The 23677-nt window shown below is 52.1% G+C and overlaps 1 protein-coding gene across 9 annotated transcripts in view; it reads left to right on the forward strand.

Moving 5' to 3' along the window:
• Trak1 (trafficking kinesin protein 1) overlaps positions 1-23677 on the forward strand; it is a 179326-nt gene that overhangs the window by 60871 nt on the left and 94778 nt on the right. For 4 of the 9 annotated variants that reach the window (XM_076577392.1, XM_076577399.1, XM_076577400.1 and 1 more), the window contains exon 2: positions 4164-4464. Coding sequence is in view for 5 of the 9 variants with exons in the window: in XM_076577386.1 (XP_076433501.1) it covers positions 7304-7391 (88 nt within the window). In the remaining 4 variants the exon portion in view is untranslated. Of the gene's footprint in view, positions 1-4163; positions 4465-7158; positions 7392-23677 lie in introns of those variants that run through there. The other 5 variants (XM_076577386.1, XM_076577388.1, XM_076577401.1 and 2 more) reach the window with 4 other exon arrangements.

The raw sequence follows: 23677 nt of genomic DNA on the forward strand, positions 1-23677 counted from the left end.
CCCCCTTCCTGCGCCCCCTTCTTATCCCCTGTCTCCATTCTGCCTCATCTTCATGGGTGAGCTGGCGCTGGGGGTGAGCAGGTCTTCGAATGCCTGCCCTCCAGCGTAGCCTGCAGACTGGCTGGCCTTCCTGGGAGCTTGTTCCTAATATAGAAACAGGTGTTGAAAATATGCTAGTGTGTGCTGGGCTGCTTCTGATTGCCTGAAGGCATTCTCCAGGACTGCCCCCTGTTTATGCCTGCTGCTTGGCAAGTAAGGTGATGCCCCCCACACTGCAGAAGAGACCTCTCAGACACCCAGGGCTCCAGTCAGGGCAGACTTGACCCCAGTGAAGGTTAAGAGGGGAATGCTCTTAAAACCACAGAACACAGGAAATAGATGCTGCCTGGGTCTGAGGGCTTCTATTGCTGTGAAGAGATACCAGGACCATGGCAGCTCTTCTAAGGGAAAGCATCTAATGGAGGCTGGATGACAGTTTTAGGGTTTAGTCCATTATCATCATAGCAGCGTAGTGGTGTGCGGGCAGACACGGTGCTGGAGAAGGAGCTGAGAGGTCTACATCTGGATCCTCAGGCACCAGGAAGTCAGCTGTGCCACACTGGGTGCAGCTTGAGCACATGAGACCTCAAAGCCTGCCCCCACAGTGGCACACTTCCTCCAACAAGGCCACACCTCCGGGCCAAACCTTCAAATACATGAGTCTATGGGGGCCATTCCTATTCAGACCTCCACAGCCAGTAACCAGAGGAGGGTTCTCAGAGGTCACACTTCATGTAACATTCTGGAAAAGGCAGGGGCATTTATTCCATTGCACCCTCAGCCTCCTGGGGTACATTCCTCCCCCTGGGGTACATTCCTCCCCCTGGGGTACACCCCTCCTCCTGGGGTGCACCCTTGGCCCGCCCCTACCTGCATTCTCATCTTTCTGGTACACTTTGCTGACAAGATGGCCAGGTTGCAGAACTTCTCACCCCTGCTGACAGGGTCCCGCCCTCCCCACCGTCCCTGGACCCCCCAGGCTGCTGAGTCAACCACACAGCCCACACTGTGCGTCTTCACCCCCGGGCAGACCTCTCTGAAGCCCTGCTTGTTTCCTCTCTCTGGAAGAAAGCCCCAGCTCTGTATGCGCCAGGCTTTGCTGGGCCAGAGCCTCAGGAGCTGCCCCTGAGCCTGTGTGAGTGAGGGGAGGACAGAGACCAGCGCTCAGCCGAGGGCCACCCGCTTCACACTGGCCCCCTGCTGGCTCCGCAGCCTAGGAAAGTTACTGAATCTCTGCGCATTCTTCCTTACCTCTGAGTGGGGTTGGTAACTACATGCAGCTAAGAAGAGCTGGCCACAGGGAGGTCGTGGTGGTGGCAGTTAGAGCCTCCGCAGGGGCCAGCACCCCATGCTCCCTGGTAGCGGCACAGCTGTACGCTGTGTGCTGTCACAGAGAGCTGTGACTTTAGGGACATACAAGGCTCACTTCTCTTAGGCAGCCTGAGTAATTGGAGGATGGTGACTGACGAATGAGCTTGCTATATGCTGAGCGCAGGGCCGATCTGCCTTGGTCACAGCTGTGTCATCTGCTTCACAGTCTCAGGTGTGGGAAAGGTGCTGGGCTCAGCATTTGCCGAGATTCAGCCTTCGTCTCAGCAGCCTGGAAGCTTAGCTCCTTCCTCTGCTGGTCTCCACAGATGGTGCCAGAGGCTTCGTGTGCGCATGTGTGAACATGTTCCATATGTGTACGTGTGGAGGCCAGAAGGTGATGTCAGGTGCCAACTAGTTTCTTTCCACTTTTTTTTTTTTTTTTTTTTTTTGAGACAGGTTTCTCATTGAACTGTGAGCTTGACAATTTTTTCCCCCGAGACAAGGTTTCTCTGTGTAGCTTTGGAGCCTCTCCTGGAACTCACTCTGTAGACCAGGCTGGCCTCGAACTCACAGAGATCCGCCTGCCTCTGCCTCCCGAGTGCTGGGATTAAAGGCGTGTGCCAACACCGCCTGGCTGAGCTTGACTATTCTAAGTGAGGTTCCCCACCATCCCTGGGTCTCCTCAGGACTCCTCCTGCTGGGAACATCATTCAAGCCAGAAACTGGATGGGGGATCACGTAGGTCATTGAGGGAATGAGGGAAGCTCACTAAGAACACTGGCTGCTCTTCCAGAGGACCCAGGTTTGATTCTCAGCACCCACATGGCCATTCCAGAGGATCTGATGCCTTCCTCTGGCCTCCTCAGGTACCAGGCATAAATGTGGTGCAGAGAGACGGGCAGCCGAAACACTCATACGCATGAAATAAACAACTCTTAAAAAATTGTGACATGCCAGTGTGCTTTTCTGTATTTTGTTCCTTTTAATCTCTGCCTTCAGGTTTTTGTTTTTGCTTTTTTTTTCTTTGTTTTGTTTGTTTTTGGTTTGGTTTTGTTTTTTCTGGAACTCATCAGTGTGCCTTTTAACCTGTTTGTGGATCACTTCAAGTTAACAAAGGTTCCAAGTCTGGGTGCTCAGCCTTTTCCCCACTTGTGTGAAAACGTACACAGACGTGTGCCACTTGTTAGATGGTCTCTGACTACGCTCCGTGTTCCAACCCAGAGTCAGGACACAGCTGGCCCAGGGGAAGCCACCTCCTGCTCAGGACAGCCAGGGCAGCACCCACACTAGCCTCCCCCAGAGAATTCCATCCCAACACCGAGCATGGCTGACCAGGTGTGATGGTCCAGTTGGGGCTCACGCGTCATCCTGCAGAAGCACCCGACTTCCAGGCTTCTCCCTCCTGCTGCTGTCTCCTCACTGTGTGCACAAGTGTCTCTTCCCAGTCTGTACTGTTTGTCCATTTAAATCCTGTTTACGTGTGTGCACCTGTGTAAGTTCGTGTGCAGTGTGTGTGTGTGTGTGTGTGTGTGTGTGTGTGTGTGTGTGTTTGCGCGTCTGTGGAGGCCATGTCAGACCCCTGGAGCTGGAGCTACAGGAGGTTGCGACCTGCCCAGCATGGGTGTTGGGGAGAGCAGTACACACTCTTAAGCTGCATATCTATCCCTTTTGATCTTTTGTGTATATGTGTGCTTGTGCAGGTGTGTGTGCACGCACGGGGTGGAGGTTAAAGGGCAGCCTTGGATGTCTGTCTCCGCCTCCCGCCTTGCTCGTTGCTCTCTGCTCTGCACACTAGGCTGCCTGGCATGTGAGCCTCTTCCCCCTTCCATTTCACTAAAAATGCTGGGGTTACACACACAGACTGCTGTGCCTGGCTTTTACGTGAGTTCTGGGGATCTGAGCTCAGGTCCTGAAGGGCAGGCAGGCACCTGATCCCCTGAGCCATCTCTCCAGACACTAAAGTCGGTTTTGTCGACCTCATTCATCACACTCCCATTAGACATTTTTGCCATGTGTGTATTTGAGCATGTATGTACACCTGTCATATGTGTAGAGGTGGGTGGGGAGGTGAGGGACCCTTACTAAATGGAAGGCTAACTTCTCGGGGCCAGCACTGCCCTTGCAGGTGCCCATGCAGGGTTGCTCTTGAAACAGAGAGGGCAGCCGCGTCCTACACTGGCCCCTTTCCTGCACTTGGCTTTGACCCTAGTCCGATTCCAGCGGTAGTCTGAATTGCCGAATGAGGTTGATGTTGCTGCAGTGGGCCCTGGAGAATTGGCCCAGCGGCATCTTTCCAAGGGCCTTAACCCATTGTTCATGACCAGGAGCTCATACATTTTTTGTTGTTTTAAAAAAAGGTCTGGACTTACCAGGTTCTCAAAGGAGTCCACTCATTTCTCACTGTAGCTTAAGGTGACCGCCAGACTTAGAGTTCTTCGTGCAGTTGTGTTTAGAAGAGTGTAAAGAATCATCATATCATCTGTAGCGTATGTAAGACAACCATATCATATGGCGTTTCACAGCTGTGTGCACCTTTCTCAGAATGTACACTCAGTGCTCTTCCCACCATGACTTGGTACCTGGCCTGGCTTCTCCTTTTCAGGACAGCCGGTGTCCTGCTAGCTGAGGTCAGTTTGTTTTTTAATACCGCCCATGAATTCAGTGTTGACTCCATGCTGGTCTGGACTGAGGCCTGGTCAGCTGGTGAACCATTTCTGTAGTGCTAACCACATCTGCCTTGATTTTAAAGATCTTGTCTGGATGTATTCACAGACCCCATGTAATGGTACCCTTCTCTCTGGATTGTTCCGCAGATTCCCTGTGAGCTAACCATACTGGTACACTGAACCACCCGGGGGCCATCTGCCTGACTGCCCCTGACTACGGCAGCGGGGGCTCCCCCGGATGGCAGTGGGCACCTCCCCTTGAAACCTGCCAAGCTGGACGCCACAGCCCTGCACGACGACACCTCGGCCAGCTCCGCACCCATCTCTGAGGCTTGCAGCCATGCAGTCCTAGCCTGCAGCCCGGGCATCCCTGAAGAGTACTATGTGAGCGAGGCTGTGGAAGATGCTCCCAGCTACAGAGGGTACCGGGATGCCTGCACCATCACTGGTACGCTGGCCTTTTTTTCTGCTGGGGAGGGAGAGGGGGCTTTAGTCATCACGCCTGACAAGGGGCGCAGCCCCAGGAGCGGGATGTATTAGCAAGTCCTTGTTGCTATAATAGAGTAACTACCAAAAGCCCCTGGGAAGGAAGGGCTTGTTCTGGCTCACAGCTTTGAGGGAGCAGTCCACAACGGTAGGGAAAGCTTAGCTCAGAACTGGTGGTTGTTTTGCGTCCGCAGTTGGTAAGGAGAGAGATGAACGCTGGCGCTCAGTCCATCACTTTCTCCTTTTTATTGAGTCCAGGACCCCAGCCCATGGGACAAGGGCCCTCGTTTAGCATTGATTTCCACCTGAGTTAACCCAGTGGAGAGACCCACCCCATGGCAGACACATCCAGAGCCGTCCAGGTGACAGTGCGAACATCACAGGGAGGTTGCAGTTACCACAGTGCACAGGAACCTGAGGTCAAGGACCTTCCGTTCAGAAGCTGCTTGGCCAGAATGTCATTCTGTGGCTTGGGTTGCCATGTCCCAGAATTGTCACAGAGGCTGGGGGCAGTAGCCTGGGCCCCAAACAGCACACACAGCCCATCATGGGTGCTGGGCGTAGTTCAGTCCCTTACTCTTCTCTCTCAGGTTCTGTTTCTCCAGACTTGCATGGGCGCAATGAAAGCCGCATGCAGCGCCATTGCTGGATACAGGAAGAACTCCACCACTGTGTGTGCCTTGGTACTCACTCATTTCCAGCAGTGGGTCTCACTATTTTCCAGGGTCCCAGGAGCAGGGAGAAGTAGCCCCAACCCCTGAGGATGTCTGTAGCGTGGGCACTTTATACTCAAGCTCTGTCCCCAGGGAATCGTGAGGAGGGTGGGCATGGTGTGGGGTGCTGTGCACACGGCAGCACGTGACACTGTCTCCTGAGAAGGCTGCCCTGGTTTTCATTTGTCTTGTTTTGCTTTTTGTTCCCCTCCCCCATTTTCAAATAACGTCCCAGGATACTTTGCTTGTACACAATGGCTTCCGGTAGATTCTCTTTGTTCTAGGTTATCAGTTGTGTGTTAGGAGTTGCCTGGCTCCTGAGGGCACAGACAGCTGTGGTTCCTAGGTGTGCACATGTGCTTCACCCCGTCCTGCGCCTCTGCACTCCTCTCCCTGTCCCTTCTGGTGTGGCACCAGTGCTGTCCCGTCCCCGTTGTCCCCCCCCCCCTCTGTGCCCCTAATTCCTCTCTCACTCACCAGAAACACCCACGTGACATAATCAGTCTTTCTCCTCAGTGCAGGGACATGCTGGGAACTCCTTGGGAGAATCCCAGTGGGACCTACAGGCCAGCCAGCTAGCTTACTCCAGTTGCTGTGAGAGCTAACCCTTGAGAGAAAAGGGGGGGTGTTTAACGCTGTCAAGTTTTTGGAGGGTCCTTACCTTGTCTCCAAAGGCCTCAAATAGGATTCCCCTTGGCCTCTTTGGTCCATCTCCTTCATAAGTTCTCCACTCTGGGACATGGACTTCCTTGTGGGCCTCCTGTCGTGAGCATGATGGGGAGTGGAGTCCAGCTCTGAGCCCTGAGCTGGGGATGGGTGTCTGGGTCTCAGGCCTAAGTGAGAGGAAAAGGTGCCCAACTCTGAGCCCTGAGCTGGGGATGGATGTCTGGGTCTCAGGCCTAAGTGAGAGGAAAAGGTGCCCAGCTCTGAGCCCTGAGCTGGGGATGGGTGTCTGGGTCTCAGGCCTAAGTGAGAGGAAAAGGTGTCCAGCTCTGAGCCCTGAGTTGGGGATGGATGTCTGGGTCTCAGGCCTAAGTGAGAGAAAAAGGTGTCCAGCTCTGAGGCCTGAATGAGTCCTGAGTGGGGAGGTGGCATCTGGAGGTGCTCTGGAGTCCATGTTCTCTAATACCCAGGGAGGTAAGCTGACCGGGGAGACAGGAGCAGGAAGGACTTGGCTGCACAGATGGTAGAGGGCGCATGGGAGGGCATCGAGGACCACCTGCTCCGTGCTTCGGAGGAGAAAAGATGGAGATCAGGACACTCCAACCACCAGAGCTGGGATTCCAGTGCTGACTCCACCAGTGAAATCCTGGGAACTTCAGCCTGTCCAACCAGTTTCACTTTCTCAAAGCGTGACAGCTGAGGGCAAAGAAATGGTAGCGAGGGAGCTTCCTGCCCGTAGGATGTGGAAACCCGAGCTCTTTTGTTGGGATGCCTGTAGCCAGTCCCAGGGGACCACTGAGAGCCACAGTTCATGCCCATGATACCCAACAGTGGCCCCATACACCGCAGTGCCAATTCAGGCACCATGGTACATTCGAGGAGCCGGGCACTCAGCCTCTGCTGTTCCTCCCTGCCAAATGAAAGTCCTATCAAGTGGTCAGAGCAACAAAGACATAAAATGCAAACGCATTCTCTGGGAGACCTTGAATCCGCCCGAGAGCGCTTTGCAGATTCTGAGGGCTTTGCCAAGCACAGCCCGGGACACTGCCTGGCGTGGTGCCTCCACCCTCACTTCCCAGGGAGTCCCGGGAAGAACAGTGGCTTTCTGTTCTACTCGACATTTTAGGCAAAACTAGCCGCCCATCACAAAGCCTTCTCTCCCTGCTCCCCCATTCACCCCACCCTAGAGAGGTGTCGTGTTGTGGGTGCGCCTTTTTCTGTTTGGGGTGGTTTTATAAGATGAGGTGATAGGGTTCCTGGCTGCTGGAGTTACGTAACCCACTGTGCGTCCTGGGCAGTGCAGGCTCCCCGGCTCTGCCCCAACAAGCAAACTCAGAAAACTGCCGAGGAAGGCGCAGAGCTGTGGCCAGGCTTGCATGGAGGACCGCTCTTTCTCCAAGTCCCCTCTGGAGTTTGAGTCTGCCCATGGCATTGGCCTTTCCGCTCAGGCAGCCCTCCAGGGCCCAGCCTCTGCCAGGACTCTGCCACCAACTGGCTGGGACAGACTCATGTGGTAAGTGTGTTTATGGGAGCGTCCGCTATAAATTTGCTTTGTGGCGTGGCCAGAGGGAGGAAAGCAGAGGGACTTGGTTTCACCTTTTTCTGAGCTGTTGGTTGGTTGCTGGTGGCTTGAGGAATCACCAATGGTGGGCAGGTGGCGTGGAGGGGCGCTGGAAGCTGCTTATTTCCACACCCCCTTTACTGAGCCAGGTGCAAGATGCAGGCCTGTTCTTTGCTGGCCGGGGTAAGGTCCGTCTCTAAAGCTCCTGTTCCCAGATCTGTGCCATATCTGCTGCCCTTCCTCTTCCTTTTCCTCCTCTACTCCCTCCTTCTCTTCCTCTTTTTTTCTTTTGAGTCAGGGTTTCTTTGTGTAGTCTTAGCTGTCCTGGAACTCTCTCTGTAGACCAGGCTGGCCTCGAACTCAATGGAGATCCACCTGCCTCCTGAATACCAGGATTAAAGGTGTGCATCACCACCCTGGCTTCTTCCTCTTTTTTTCAGTCCTGAGGATCATGTATTCTAGAAAGTGCCCCACCACGGAGCTCCATCCCTAGCCCACCCTCCCATTTTTAATCATTTTTATTTTCTGACTGAGTCTCACTAACACTCTCAGGCTGACCTTGAACTCACTCTGTAGCTCAAGCAGGCCTTGAATTGACGTTACCCTGCCTCAGCCTCTGCATCTAAACAGTCTTTATCCTAGTTTCTTAGAGCCCTGGCTGGTGTCCTAGGACAGCAAGGGATTTTTCGAATGTGAAGAACAGAACTACTCAGCATTCTTCCCCCTGCCCCCACATTCTCCTGTCTTCTCTGCTCAAAGCTGGGCCCTGTGATTGTGGTCCCCACACCCTGACAGAGCTTTATGCTGGCCTGCTCTGGCTTGTTGCTTGCTGCGGGCTTCTCACTTCCTCTGAGTGGATAGACCCAAGTCTGACAGTGCGATGACCCATCTAGTTCCTGTCTGCACTCCAAACCCCACTGAGGTTCAGGGAGCTGTGACCTCTTCTTGTCCCTCACCAACAATTTCAGGTTTGTAGACGTTTAAATCATATTCAGCCTGATGACATTTTAAGTCTACAAGTACACTTGGCCATAAATGCTCAGGACCAGCTTCTTGCTGGGGTTTCTATTAATTTCTGGGGTTTCTCAGTGAGAAATGGTTCTGCTCAAAGGATGGGTGTGTGTGAGCGGCTGTAAACCTCTGAAAACAAGCAAGAACTTCTCAGGGACAGGAAGCTTCTGGCATTTGTCCTGCCTGAAGGAGACCCCGCTTGGGCTGGGAGATGCCTTAGTCAGGAGAGTTCTCGCCACACGAGCACCAGAGCGTGAGTTTGATCCTAAACCCACACAGAAAGGCCAGGTGTGGTGGTGACACTTACTTCTCAGCACCGGGGAGGCCGAGGCAGGAGCCTCCCTGGGGCCTGCTGGCCACTCGTCTTAAATGAATCCACGACCTCCAGGCCAATGAGAAGCCCTGTCTCAAAAGCCAGGATGGAGACCAATTGAGAATGACACAGGCTGATGACTTCTGGCCATCGTGGGAACATGTGCATACATGCATGTATACACATGAATTCATTAAAACAAACCAGCCAAAAATCCAGCCCTCCTACCTCGAAGCAGATGCAGAAGGAGCTTGTCCCTTATCACTAACTTAACCCACCAAACATGGCATCTTACCCCCCTCAAACTCGCTCAAATAAAACATCGTGGCCTTCCTGCACAGTTCATTGATTTAGCTCACGTATTATTTACTAATTCCAGAAGTTTAATTTTAATGCTTCCCTTTGAAAAATCACAATCCAAAAGATACTTACTTGACCGTGAATGAATGAGGAAGGAATGGACAATGGGATATCTCTCATGGACAACAATGAGAAGCCGCAGCCTAGAATCTGGGGGATTGCCTAGGATTTCCTAAAGTCGTAAGTTTGGAACCATTACTGTCCTTTTCCTCCGTGGATCGCCCTGACCTAACAGCGGTCATGTTCTGCAGATGGAACAGATGACAGAGATCCTTCTGTGAGTCGTGTGCTGATTCTGGAGCACAAGACTGGTCTTTGCAAAGACCGAACACTCCTGTTCAGGGCCACTGCTTCCTGTTCTGTCCCTGAGGTGATGGACAAGACACTTACCACAGTTTTTAATATAAAAGGGATTTTTAAAAATTACATTTTTATGTTTCTGTATGTATGGGTATGAGCACATGCGTTGTCAGAGGTCAGCTGTGGGAATCGGTTCTCTTCTGCCCGTGTGGGTCCCGGGGACTGAACTCAGGCTTGCAGGCTTGCAGCAGGTCCCTTTGTGCTCTGAGCCCTCTAGGTGACCCCAAAATCAGATTCTTGACCTGTAACTTGGGCTGTAGTTCTCACGTACTTGTTATATTTTTATCTTCCTCCCAACTGGTGTTAGTTCTACCTGGAAACAGGCCTTTAATGTAGTCAGTGGCCCTCATTAGCATGCCATCTGTTACAGCCTTCACCCACCTCAAGCCCCGTGACAGGGAGGCAAGCAAGCAATAAGTTATAACGGAGGAAAATTAACCTGAGATCAGGCCTGGACTTGAGCCCTGGCACCTGGTTCTTCCTACTCCACAGGGGTGTGCTGTTGGGGGCCTGTGCCTGGGGTAGAGGGAGGGGAGGTCTAGGTGTACCATGTCACTGGAGTGAGGCGTTCAGAACAAGACCAGGCAGACACTGTTTCTGTGTCGGAGCCTCAGAAGACACAGGGTCTCCTTCCTATCCCAGTGACTCATGGGCCAGCAGCGGTGCCGTGTAGCTGGTGACAGGATCACACAGGCAGGCCAGGGTGACCAGGGGCCTTCTCAGAAGCCTGCCGCCGTCACCCACGCTGCTGTCACCCACGCAGCGTGACAACCTTTGAAAGTATGTCTTACATCCTCTTCATACACAGATGAGGGGACTGAAGTACAGAGAGCGTAGTTGAAGCTGCACAGACCCCTGGTGAAGCCAGGCTTTAATGTGGGTCATCTGCCTCGAGCTCTGCTGTCTTATCTGCTGTCCAAGCACTGAGAGCACTGGGAAGAAAGTCATGGTACATGGTGACTCGTGTGCAGACAGAGCCCCAGAGCATCCCAGGATACCCTTCCCTGGTCACTGGAATTCCTGGGATGCTTTCTGTCCTAGATAACAAAAAGGAGAACGGAGGTTCACCAGGCTGTAGTCCTGCCTGCTCGTAGGTGGAAGCATCTTGCAGCATCCTCTCCTCCTGTCTTCGCAAAAACATAGACCCACTGTTTCCACGATAGCCAGTCCCACACTCTGCAGCTCACCCTGAGGTGCCTCACACAAAATAGTGATGAAATATCAGGAAAAGAATACACCTGGGAGTGAGTCCCACCACAGCACCTACGTGACCCTCTACCCCAGAGGGTCTCAACCCCTAGGTCACAGCCCCTTTGCCAAACCTCTGTCTCCAAAAATATTTACATTATGATTCATAACAGTAGCAAAATTATGAAGTAGCAACAAAAACAATTTTATGGTTTGGGGTCACCACAGCATGAGGAACTGTATTAAAGTTGCAGGATTAGGAAGGTTGGGGACCCCTGCTGGAGTCCCCCTCTCCTCAGGAAACTCGTCCCACATACCTTGTTGCCTTTTCTACCCGCAGCCATCTGTGTTGGAGACCTTTCCCCTCAAGCAAGCGGGCTTCACAGCCGTGGTTGGTAGCTGTTACTCAGTCTCCAAAGCCAACATTGATCTCATTAGTTCCCCTCCAGAGGCCTGTGGGCTACTCCCAGCTTCACAGATCCGTTCTCTAGGGCTGGGGAGACCTTGCTTCCACCCAGCAGATGTCCCTGATGTCCAAGTGGGATTGCTTGGAGTTGGACTTGAGTTTTGATGGACTTTGACAGAGATGTTGTGTTTTCTCCATTGTTTGTGTTATCAGTTCTGACTGTAGCTCCCACAGTGGGCTCCTTCAGTTTGGTGAGGAAATCCCTTTAAAATCCCTTTCTTTCTTTCTTTCTTTCTTTCTTTCTTTCTTTCTTTCTTTCTTTCTTTCTTTCTTTCTTTCTTTCTTTCTTTCTTTCCTTCTTCCTTCCTTCCTTTCTCTCTCTTTCTTTCTTTCTTTCTTTCTTTCTTTCTTTCTTTCTTTCTTTCTTTCTTTCTTTCTTTCTTTCTTTCTTTCTTTCTTTCTTTCTTTCTTTCCCTTCCTTCCTTCCTTCCTTCCTTCCTTCCTTCCTTCCTTCCTTCCTTCCTTCCTTCCTTCCTTTCATCCTTTCTTTCTTTCCCGTTTATTTGTTGTTCTGCTGAGGGACTAAGTGAGCTCACACATAAGGTACAGAGCAGGAAGGCTTAGTGTGCACTCAGTGCTCACTTAATGTGCTGCTTCTCTGTTACAGCTCCATGTTTAGCCAGCTCACTCTGTCACTGCCTGTCTGTCTGCCGGCCAGTTTGTCTGTTTATCCATGGGTCTGTTGGGCATGGAGGGAAACCCTGGTGGCGGCTGCTGGGCTGCGGGGAAGCCGGGGAAGCCGAGGGCAGAGCTGTTCAGACAGAACCCTGCAGCTAGACCCCCTTTGCGGTCCCCTTCCCAGTTCCTGGCCCCCATGGGGGCACTAGCCTGTCAGCACACCTGTGACACTTACAGAACGTCCTTAACTCCCATCCAGTAACAATTGTCCCCCGGCCTCAGTTCCTTTCACTTGCTGTGAAAAGTTGTCCTTCCAGCCCCCCTGCTCCCTAGCTCCTCTTTCAGGGCGGGACTGAGAGCAGCAGCGCTGGGTGCCGATCGGGGGAGGGGGAGGGGAGAGACACGACTCCACACTGGGCGGGGCGGGCTGGGGCGGGGTTTGGGGCGGGGCTGGGGCGGGGCTGGACATAAGGAAGCAGGATTTCCCCTCTGGAGTCCCCTCCCTTCCGTCTCTCCCTTCAGTTCTCTTTTGTGCAAGCCTGCCTTTTTAGTGAAAGTGCAGACTGGTCTTGTTTCATGTTGATTTTAAGGGTTCTGTGAGATCTTCATCCAGTGTATGGGGAGCATTGGCTGACTGCCCTTCAGGGAGCCGGCATGCATTTTCTCCCGAGAAGCTGCCTGACCTCCTTCCGGCATGAGCTCGGACTGAAAGCTTAGGGCTCTGGGGCAGACTGGACTCTGTAGTGGTGGCTGTGACCCTTGCTGTCCACCCCGGGCCGGTCATCTATTACCAACCTGTTCCCCTCTCTAAAGCAGGCATGGCTGTGGCGCCCTCGGGGTTCCCATGGCACCTGTTAAGAGGCTGGCGCTGTTCTGATGTGTAGAGATGTGCGGGCGACACTAGTGAAGGTTTTACATTGGCCACTGTAGCTGCAGCGTGGGGCCCCAGGCAGCCCTTGTTTCCACACACACCCACTTCTCCTCCTTCCCACCCTCCCCTGCCTTCCTTCCTGTTTCCCTTCATCTCCCTCTTGCTCCCTCCCCCCATCAACCTTCCCCACCTCCCTGGCCTCTCTGGGAAAATGAGGCCGGCTGCAGCCCAGGGCTCTTATTAGGCCCACTTTCAAGGAGAATCTGGGGACATGAGTTCACTGTTCTGCTCATTGTTATTACTGTTATCACTGTTAATTTGACACAGACTAGAGTTGTCTGGGAAGAAGGAACCTTTGTTGGGAAATGCCTGCGTCAGATTGGCCTGTGGACAAGTCCGCGGGGGCATTTTCATGATTAATGATTGGTGTGGGAGGAGGGCCCAGCCCACTTGAGACAGTGTCACCCCCAGGCATATGATTCTGGATTGTAGGAGAAAGCAAACTGCACAGACCGCGGCCAGGAGCCAGGAGGCAGTGCTCCTCCATGGTCTCTGCTTCAGCTCCCACCTCCAGCTCCCTGCCCTCACGGCCCTTCATGGTGGACTGCAACATGGATGTGTAAGGCTCCTACATCCTTTCCTCCTGCAAGTCACCTTTGGTCAGAGTGTTATCACAGCAACAGGGAAGCAAATTAAAACAGGTTTCTCCAGACTTGGTTTTTGCCCACTGGGAGCTCTGCAAATACCCTGGTGTGAGGGCCATCATCAGGCTGGGACCCACTGTGAACTGGTCCTGAGCAGACTGTCCCGCCATTGGTCTGGATGAGGAATCCTGGGAGAAACCGTTATAAGTTATTGTGCAAGGGGACCCCTGAGGGTATCCTGAGCATGCAGGGAAACATGCTGGGCAGATGCAACAATGGACTGGGCAGATGCACGGCATGCGGGCATGATGGCTGCAGCCAGTAATTCACAACCCAGATGCTGCACCCACGTGGAAAGTTTATTATAACAGAGAGATGAAGAGAAAGATAGGAAAGAGAAAGAGAAAAAGAGAGAAGAAGAGAGAGAGAGGTCAAGGGTGCACACCTTGTGGGAGGAAGAGAGAGAGAGAGAGAGAGAGAGAGAGAGAGAGAGAGAGAGAGAGAGAGAGGCACGCAGGCAGAGTTTTTCCTTAAAAAGAGGCTTTTACAGGGCTGGATGGCTCAGCGGTTAAGAGCACTGGCTGTTCTTCCAGAGGTTCTGAGTTCAGTTCCAAGCAACCACATGGTGGCTCACAACCATCTGTAATGAGATCTGGTGCCCTCTTCTGGCCTGCAAGCATGCATGTAGGCAGAACACTGTATACATAATAAATAAACAAATCTTAAAAAAAAAAAAAAAAAAAAAAAGAGGCTTTTACGTCAGGACGCAGGGTGGCGTCAAGGGGTGGGATTTCAAGGGGCGGATCAGAATATTAACAGAAACAGAGGTGGCATTGGAGATACAGGCTGTAGCTAGAGTTTTCCTGTCTGGCCCATAGTCAGGACAAATCTCTGTCACCCGCCAGTCCCACAGCCACTCAGACCCAACCAAGTAAACACAGAGACTTATTTTGCTTACAAACTGTATGGCCGTGGCAGGCTTCTTGCTAACTGTTCTTATATCTTAAATTAACCCATTTCCATAAATCCACATGGTTCATGGCTTACTGGCATCTTTACATGTTGCTTGTCCTGGCGGCGGCTGGCAGTGTCTCCTTCCGCCTTCCTGTTCCTTCTTTTCTCCTCTCTGTTAGTCCCACCTATACTTCCTGCCTGGCCACTGGCCAATCAGTGTTTTATTTATTGACCAATCAGAATAATTTGACATACAGACCATCCCACAGCAACAGGCTATGGTCAGACAAGGGTATGGAAGTTCAGAATTCAGAACTGGTCAATGTGTGGCTGGCAGAGGCCAGATGTGATCCTGTTGCTGCTGAGGAGGCCCAGGAGCTGAGAGGCGGGGAATCTGTGGTGTCAGGTGTGAGAAGGTGTCTGCAGCCCGGATGACTGGCTGAACTTGGTAGAAAACACCATTGAGGAGCCCGGGGTCTGGGTCTACAGGATTATGTGAGTCTCTAATAAGTAAGACCTTCTATGTGCCAATGAGACAGAGCCCTGGATGCTGGGGAGAGTGCAGATCCCAAGGATCTCAGGACCACAAGGGCCAGTCACTCAGGGCTCAGGTCCCAGCTTACCGACCCAGGTGCCTCCACATAAACCTGGGCGGACTAAGCTCCCAAGAGAGAGGGAAGGCAGGCAGGTCTTGTTTCTAGTGCTTTCTGGAGTGCTGGGGATGGATCTCAGGGCATTGTGCTCTGCGGGCAAGCCACAGACCCCAGCCCAGGGTCCGTGAGGACAGGTCCTTCCTGCAACCCCTCCCACAAGCCCGAGCCCATGCAAAGACGGCTTTGCCAAGGCTGCCCCACCTTGCAGACATCTGTTCTGGTTTGGGTTCCTTGGCTCAACACTAACAGCTGTCAGTGGATAAGAGGACATGACCGCTGCAGGTGGAAGGGAAGGTTTTTATTATAAACGGGGAGAGCGCAGCCAGAGTCACCTGAAGAGTCCAGAACAGGGAGAGAAAGTAGTAGGCTGGACTTGGCTGGGGGTGGGGGAGGAAGAGAAAGAGGGGACCAAGAGAGAGGGTCGAGACAGAAGAGGCCAAGACAGGAAGACAAGCAGGAGAACTCTTGGCCTGAGTGGTTTTATAGGGACGAGAAGCTGGGGGAAGGGAGGCCCATGAGCTGGGGAAGTTTAGGGTACCGGTCAGGAAGAGGAGCTGAGAGGAGCCAGGATGCCAGCATGGACTCTAACAGGTATTTGCAGTGTGAAGGCCAGTGTTCGCTTTGGTATGCTAACAGGCACCACAGACAGCCATTGTCCCGAGGTCCTTTTTAACTTGACAGTTAGGCGGGCTTTCTTTTCTTTTCGGTGTTTGTGCGCAGAGGAGACATGAGCAGAGCCAAGTACGGCTTGTAGCTGGCCTGGAAGTTTTGTGTTCTCATTTCCTTCCCAGGCCTATGATTGGCAGTTAGGCTGCAGGATGGGAGGACCCTGTGGCGCCGTGAGGGTGATGCTGCAGCGCCACCTAGTGCGTCTGTAAAGCACTACAGCAGCATTCTGATTACCCACACTCTGCATCTCTGAGAAGGGGTCCGTTGTGGGGCAGTGACCTATTTGCTCAGGACACACCGAGCCATAAAAGCATGCCTACATGGGCCATGTCATGTGTAGTGTGGTGTTCCACAGAAATCAGCAAAGCACAGAGGGGTAGGGAACAGAAGGAGGTTCTGTTTCAGCAGGTTGTGAGGTAACAGCCTACAATGACAGGTAAACAGGTGACCTTTCCCAGGGTCAGACTCCTCCAAGCCCTTTACTTCACTCAGCTCTGCTGTCCCAGAGAAGCTGGGAGAGATGAAGAGGGCAGAGCTCCGATGGCCTTGAGCAGGGGTTGGTAAACCTCTGAAGGGCCAGAGGGCAAACATTCCAGGTGAGCTGGCCAGGTGTGCCGTTCACGGGCAGCTCAGAAGCAGGACTGGCAGGGCTGGCTGTCAGAACCCATCCTTACGAGACCAGGTGGCTTCCCGATGGGCTGTGGCTTGTAGACCTCCAGCCTAGCCTGTGAAGGGCAGATGGGTAGCTGGCATTCACGCCTTTGCTTGTGACCAAATGCCGGACAGCGGCACCTAAAGGGGGAAGGGCTGGTTCTGGTTTACGGTTTGGGAGGTGCAGTCTGTTGTGGTGGAGTGGGAGGCTGCTTGTTCCCATCCCAGTGGATCAGGCGCTCAGCTGGCTTTCTCCTGTTCTTTCTATCAAGTGTCGGACCCTTTCTGGTGGGATAGTGCTGCCTACATTCAGGATGGATCATTGCTCTGAGTCGATCCTTTCTGGAAGCATCCTTACAGAGGCATGGGAAGGGAGGCCTCACTGATGCCCCAGACTCTGCTACCCCAGTCAGCCTGACCAAACGAACCGCCCCAGACCCCAGCCTCAACAAGAGAGATCTGTGTTGAAGCCAGATGAGGTCCGCCCCACTCACTCGGCTCTGAAGCCGCCCAGTCATGTGACCAAAGCCTGTTGTACTCAGGTGTGCATCACCTGGCTCATGGCACCCTCTGCAGAACCATGACACAGACACTTAGAAAAGCTGCCGGGCTGGCATTGCATGCCGCTGGCACGGGTGGCAGCTTGACCTTCAGGACGAGTCACCCTGATCTCTGTGGTCAGCACAACCCTATCCCGGGGATCTGCCAACCTGCTCCATGGCTGGAGTGCACCAAGTAGCCCTTGCATGCTTTTTTTTCTGACTGTTTGTGTTGGAATTCTCACACAGGTACAATTTATACCCAGACACTCCATCCATTGGCTGTATAGTATTGAGTAGCTTTCAGTGTGCTTTGGGAGTAGGCAGTCACTTTTACAGTGTTAGGGCATTTTTAGCACCCCCACAAAGCAACTGCATAGCCTTTAGCCATCCCCAAATCTGCCCTGCAGGATGGCCGTATATTGACTGTGTTCTCAGGGCCCTCTGAGTTCCTCTGTATTGTTCTTTGTCTGTTTTTTTTTTTTTCTTTTTTTGTTTGTTTTTTGTTTTTCGAGACAGGGTTTCTCTGTGTAGCTTTGTGCCTTTCCTGGAACTCACTGTTTGCTTTTGTTTTTTGAGACAGGGTTTCTCTGTGTATCCCTAGCTGTCCTGGAATTAGCTCTGTAGACCAGGCTGGCCTCGAACTCACAGAGATTCGCTTGCCTCTGCCTCCCGAGTGCTGGGATTAAAGGCGTGCGCCACCACTGCTTGGCTCTCTGTATTGTTCCTAATGCCGATGGGCTCACTGTCTGGGTTGGCAGAGCTGAGTGGGGGCTGTAGAGTGCGTACTTCATCGCTTTCTCGTCTGTACCTGAACCTCCTGCAGAGTGATATGGCACTGAGGAGTGACTTTAAGATTTGCCCTTGGGTTGGGAGCATGGGCTTAGTCACTGACAAAGTGTTGCAACAAGGACCTGAGTTTGATCTCCAGAACCCAAAAGCTGGACACAATAGTGCACACTTGTCTTAGTGCCGGGGAAGCGGATGGGCAGTTTCCTGGGGTTCTCCGGATGGCTAGCCCGGCCTGCTCCGTGAGTTCCAGGGCAGCCAGAGGTCCTGTGTCACAGAAGGTAGATGGCTTCTGAAGAATGGCATTTGAGGCTGCCCCTGGCCCCCACAAACACGCACACAGAGGAAACAGAGACCCCCCTTCGTGCCCTGCTTGGTAGCAGGCCCTCCTCTGCCGTGCTCTGCGTTCTGAGGTTGGTTTGAAGCCTGGTTTGAGTACCGTGGACTCAGGTCACGGAAGTTGTTCTCACTCTGTGGGTCTTCTGTGTTTAACTGCACAGTGTCAGGCGGGAACGTTCTGCTGTGCAGGTGACCTCACTTAGCTGTTTTGAGACTACCACAGTGGTTCATTTAGCAGAGTGTAGGAAATAATGTAGGCAAGCAGTAGCAGGTGAGAGCCCTGAATGGTGGGGCCACCCCTGGGGCTGTGGTTTCTCAGTGTTTTGTTCTACTAATAAGGTAAATGTCTCCAGATTTGGCATTCAACTGACTCCCATTGTCCCCCAGACAAGCTCACACTGAGTGGAGAGGCTGGGAAAGGGTGTGGGCCTGAACTCTGCCAGATGCTCAGGAAGCTTTTGTTTTGTTTTGTTTTTTTGACAGGGTCTTACGTAGCCTAGGTTGGTCTCCAACTCTCCATGTAGTGGAGAATGAACTGGGCCTCCTGATTGTCCTTCCTGCACCTCCCAAGTGCTGGGATTACAGGCATGTGCTGCCACACCCAGTCCATGTGGCACTGGGGTCTGACTCTGGGTCTTCATGCGTGGTGGGCAGCTCTACCTACTGAGCTATGTCTCAGCCCTGCTCAGGCTCTCTTACAAGCTTGGAGTCATGCCACAGATACCAACGATTCTGTACAGAGCTTCAGTGACTTGAGAACAGTAAACTCGGTCCAAAGCCCCACGTTATCACTGTAAAGCCCAAGAGGAGAAGCTGGGGATGGTGAAGTGACTCAAAGATACTTGTCCTGTTTTGTTCTGGGTTGCTAGGGAAGCACAGTTCACAGCTAGTCATTTAATGGCTGTTAGCAAAAGGTAAAGTTAGAATGTTTTGGACAGCAGCTTCATCTGATACTGCTTATTTCTCTCTAAAGTAGAAGAACTTGAGCTGGAGATGGGCTGTGTAATTATCAAGACCTAAGTTCAGTCCCTAGAACCCACATATAAAATATCCAGGGGTGCTAGTCTCTACCTATAATCCTAGCTTTGAGGACAAAGACAAGCAGACCCTTGGGGATTGCTGGTCAGTCAGTTTAGCTTAGCCTGTGGGGGACCAGGGAAAAGAGAGAAACTCTCAAAAAACCAGGAGAGAGACTGAGGAAGACACCTAAGGCTGACTGCTGGCCTCCATAAGCAGGTGCACTCATATGTGCGCGCACACACACACACACACACACACACACACACACACACACACACACACACCAGAAAGAGGCTTGCAGAGCCGGTGTGGCCCTGCTGTCATTAGGGCCCCAGGTTCCTCTTCACTGTTGGTTCCACTGTCGTAACCATGGCCTCCGTCCTTTAAGGAACCCATGTGTAATGAAGCTCCGAAAGCTTCAGCCATCCCTGGCAAGTCACAGACTGTAGCTGCAGGCCCTAGCTTCTGCCACATCGGCTGAATGGAAGCCTCATGGTCATGGTTTGCTGTGGAGGCGGAGTAGGTGGCTAAGAAGTTCTTCTGTGAGGCTCTGGGGCTTTGATGGCAAAGAGTGTAGATCATGTTGTCTACCAGGCCACCGCGACTAGGATTCAAAGTATGACATACACTTTCTACATCAGTGTTTCTTCATCTTTCACATCGTGACCTGTTCAAGAAAATAATAATGGTGCTTGCAAATTGTGATGGGTAAGTGGTGGAGGTCCTTCACAGCTGGAGGCCACTTTGGACCCTGGCTGGCATCTTGTACTCTGGGCATAGTGTGGGAGAGTTCTGGAATCTGGATGCACATATTTTATGAGCAAACGACAGCCAAAGGATGTAGCCTCCACAGACTGAGGTGCCAGGAGGGATGTGCTATCACAAACCAAGGGTCACAGCCACCACAACCTTGGGCACTAGGAAACATAACAAGACCCACCATGTCTGAGGTGACTATGGGGCTCCTGGGTGGAGACAGTCTCAGGATGGCTTAGAAGGACTTTAACTGTGCGTGTTGTGTAAGGGATGCTCAAAGACCCAGAGACCCTGGACATTGGAAAAAGTGAAAGCATTGAGGAGGTCAAGGCCTCACAGCAAGAGGGGCAGCATGGGTGATAGTTAAGAAGGCCTCTGGGGAAGCTAGGGTCTGCTGCCTCCCCGCTGTGTGACCTGGCTCCAGCATGGGTGATAGTTAAGAAGGCCTCTGGGGTCAGCCTCTGTGGGGAAGCTAGGGTCTGCTGCCTTCCAGCTGTGTGACCTGGCTCCAGCATGGGTGATAGTTAAGAAGGCCTCTGGTAAGCTAGGGTCTGCTGCCTCCCCGCTGTGTGACCTGGCTCCAGCATGGGTGATAGTTAAGAAGGCCTCTGTGGGGAAGCTAGGGTCTGCTGCCTTCCCGCTGTGTGACCCGGCTCCAGCGTGGGTGATAGTTAAGAAGGCCTCTGGGGAAGCTAGGGTCTGCTGCCTCCCAGCTGTGTGACCCAGCTCCTTTTATGTAACCTCTTTGTGCTGGTGTATTCTGCTGTGTCACAGGGGACAGTAAGAATCTTGACTCTTACAGCTGGAGACATGGCTCTGTGGTTAAGAGCACTGGCTGCTCTTCCAGAGGACCTAGGTTCAGTTTCCAGCACCCACATGGCAGCTCACCATCATCTGTTACAGATGATCTGACTCCCTTTTCTGTCCTCCATGGGACCAGGGATGCTCATGACATACACACAGTTAAAACACCCATACACATTAAAATACATAGTTTAAGAATTAAAGAACTTTGACTCGGAGCTGTTGGGATCCAGTGAGGTGATAGTGTAAGCACATACAGTGGCGTTCCATAAATGCTTGGCACTGTTGTCGTTGACCTCATTCTGAAAAGCGTCGTTGATTCTCTACCGAGTTCCTTCAGGCCCTGTGATGGTGTAAACACAGAACGGATATGGTAATGAAGCCATCATAGTTCTGGAAGAAAATATTCCTGAATATTTTAATACTCTTGAGATCAGGAAGGAATGAGCAGAACCATGAAGAAAGAAAGTGGGGGCTGGGGGTGCTGACATGCAGAGACCCCGAATTCCATCCCCGGTAACACAGACAGGAAAAGTGATTAATATGAGCATTGTAGTGGGTAGGCATTCCAGCTTGGTTCTGGAAGTTCCAACCCCCATTGAGACTCTGGCAACTGTCACGCCTATGAGGCGGGGCGAGGGGAGGCGCCTGGGGACCCGAGAGCTTGATGGGCAAGCGCTCTCTCTGGGCGCGCTCTCGGTGCGGTGCCGGAACGCTGACAGGTGGAGATTGACTGTGCAGAGCTCCGGAGAACACCGCTGGATTGCAATACACCTTCCCCAGACCCTGCGGCCTACCCATTACTTAATTTGTGAGTTACGCCATTAAATAAATATCCTTTTAACTACGTGGAGTGGCCAAAATAATTTCTCCAATAGAGCATGAAGAATTAAGCTTCACTACAATGATGCTTATTTGTTCCTGAAAAATATGTGCGTTCTACAGCTGGACACTCAGATTCACAGGAGTTCTATGCCACTGTGACCAGATACACAGACTGGGCCGGCCGCCATCCTGCTGGAGCACAGCAGCGCCAGAGGCACAGAGCAGGAACACGGGGCTGGTTCCCCAGAAGCCAGGGGCCAGGCCAAGCCCGGCGCCTCTCCTCAGGGGGATCCCTGAGGGATAGATAGGGCTTCCTGTACATTTTTTTAAAGATAGCAGATGTGTGACACACGCCAGCCATCTCAGCAGGTGGAGACAGGAATCTGGAGAGTTCAAGGCTGCCTGGCATATATGATGCCCTATGTAAAAACAGAACAGTGCGGCTGGGCGTGGCGGCACATGTTGATCATCTCAGCTCTGTCCAAGGCTGAGGTGGGGCTATCAAGAACTCATGCACCCTTGAGTACGTAGCTGGTCCCAGGCAGCCTGGGGAGGTCACAGCTGGTTTGTCACATTGGTTGTGGGCCCAGTGCTGTATCTGGTTCCTTCCTCAGTGGGAGGGAAGCGGGGACAAGTCTCTGAAGGGTCTAGAACTAGAGGGAAGGACTTGGGGTCCTTTGCTTTACGATTTCCTGTCTCATGAAAGAGAATGAGGATGTGGAAGAGAATGGATGGGCACAGATGCAGAGATCAGGAGGCAGGACCGGGACTGTCAGCAAAGCCTTATTCTGCATTACTAGTGTTAAAGTATGGATAGATGATTGATAGGTAGATGACAAGTAGATAGATGATAGGTATGTTAGATTGATTGATTAATGATGATAAGTGGATAGCCCCAGCAGGACCAAGACTGCAGAAGAACCTTAGCTTCTTGGGCCAACACATCTGCTAACTCGACTGCCTCACCTGCCTCATCCTTTCTCTCCTGAGTTAGTGACCTTATCACCCCATCTGAGTCACTCACAATGTAATGTAATGAAATAACCTTTGTTGATGCTGTGGACTGAACTGTGTCGATAGATAGGTGGATGGATGGATGGACAGACGGACGGACGGACATAGATAGATAGATAGATAGATAGATAGATAGATAGATAGATAGATAGATAGATATAAATAGATGGATAAATAGACAGTGGATAGATAGACTGACAAGCAGGCAGATTAAAAACCTTGGCAACTCAAGCATGGTAGCACACACCTTTAATTCCAGCACTTAGGAGATAGAAGCAGGAGGATCTCTGTGAGTTCAAGGAGTCTACATATCGAGTTCTAAGCCAGCCAGGGCTACATAGTAAGACCCTGTCTCAAAACAGACAGACTGGCAGCTTAGTTGGGAAATGTGCTCTATCCTGGACTGCCCTGGGAAATCCTGCCGCAGGCTGTTGACAAACTTGTCTGGGCAGCAGCAGCAGCCTGAGACTCCACTCTCTCTGGGGCATCGCCCTTGAGGACTGTGGACTCTGGATGGTCTTGCCTCTGACCCCATGGTGTGCTTTCTCGGCAGGTGATTTCACCTTGCAACCCAGTCCAGAGAGTAAAGAGGAGGATGGGATGCATCCTTACAGCCTGATGCGTGCTTTTCCAAGCCACTTAGCAGAGGGCTTCATACTTCTAAGCCTGTCTTTGTTTCATGACACTTGACCCAAGTGCCCCTGGCTGTCAAGGTGCCTTCCCAGTGAGACGGGGGACACTTACTGTGTGGCTCAGCTGGTGTAGAACTTAGCAGCCTTCTGCCTCAATTTCCCAAGTCCTGGAACTCCAGATGTACACCAGCACACCCAGCTAGCAATGTCATTAAAAATTATTATAACTCTTCCCAGGGCCACTCTTAGCCTTGCATAATTGAATCAAAAAATGTTAGAGAAATGTCCTCAAGTTTTTACAGAATTCTTCAGCACCTTAGTATAATTTTTATCAGTGGATGTAATTAGGTTTAATATAAAAGCCTACTTCCAAAAAAAAAAAAAATGCAATCCATGGGGCTGGCGTGCGGCTGACTGAGTGCTTGCCTAGCATGCAGGAATCATTGGGGTCAGTTTCTAGCATAAACCAGACGTGATGGCCACACCTATTACCCCAGCATGTGCAAGGTAGAGGCAGGAGTTTATGATCATCCTTGGCTGCATTGGGAGTTCAAGGCTAGCCTAGGCTACATCACACACACACACACACACACACACACACACACACACACACACACACACACACACACTCCCTTTGTTTATAATAAGCATTATCAGCTCTGGAGTCTCAGACTTCTCCCCCGGTCCTGAGCCTTCTGATGGTCTGCCTTCATGAGGTCTCCCGAGTCATCGCCTCCGCCTGCTTCTCTCAGAAGTGGGCCA

Source organism: Peromyscus maniculatus, chromosome 7 (assembly GCF_049852395.1).
Source record: "Peromyscus maniculatus bairdii isolate BWxNUB_F1_BW_parent chromosome 7, HU_Pman_BW_mat_3.1, whole genome shotgun sequence".
NCBI classification, from domain to species: domain Eukaryota; kingdom Metazoa; phylum Chordata; class Mammalia; order Rodentia; family Cricetidae; genus Peromyscus; species Peromyscus maniculatus.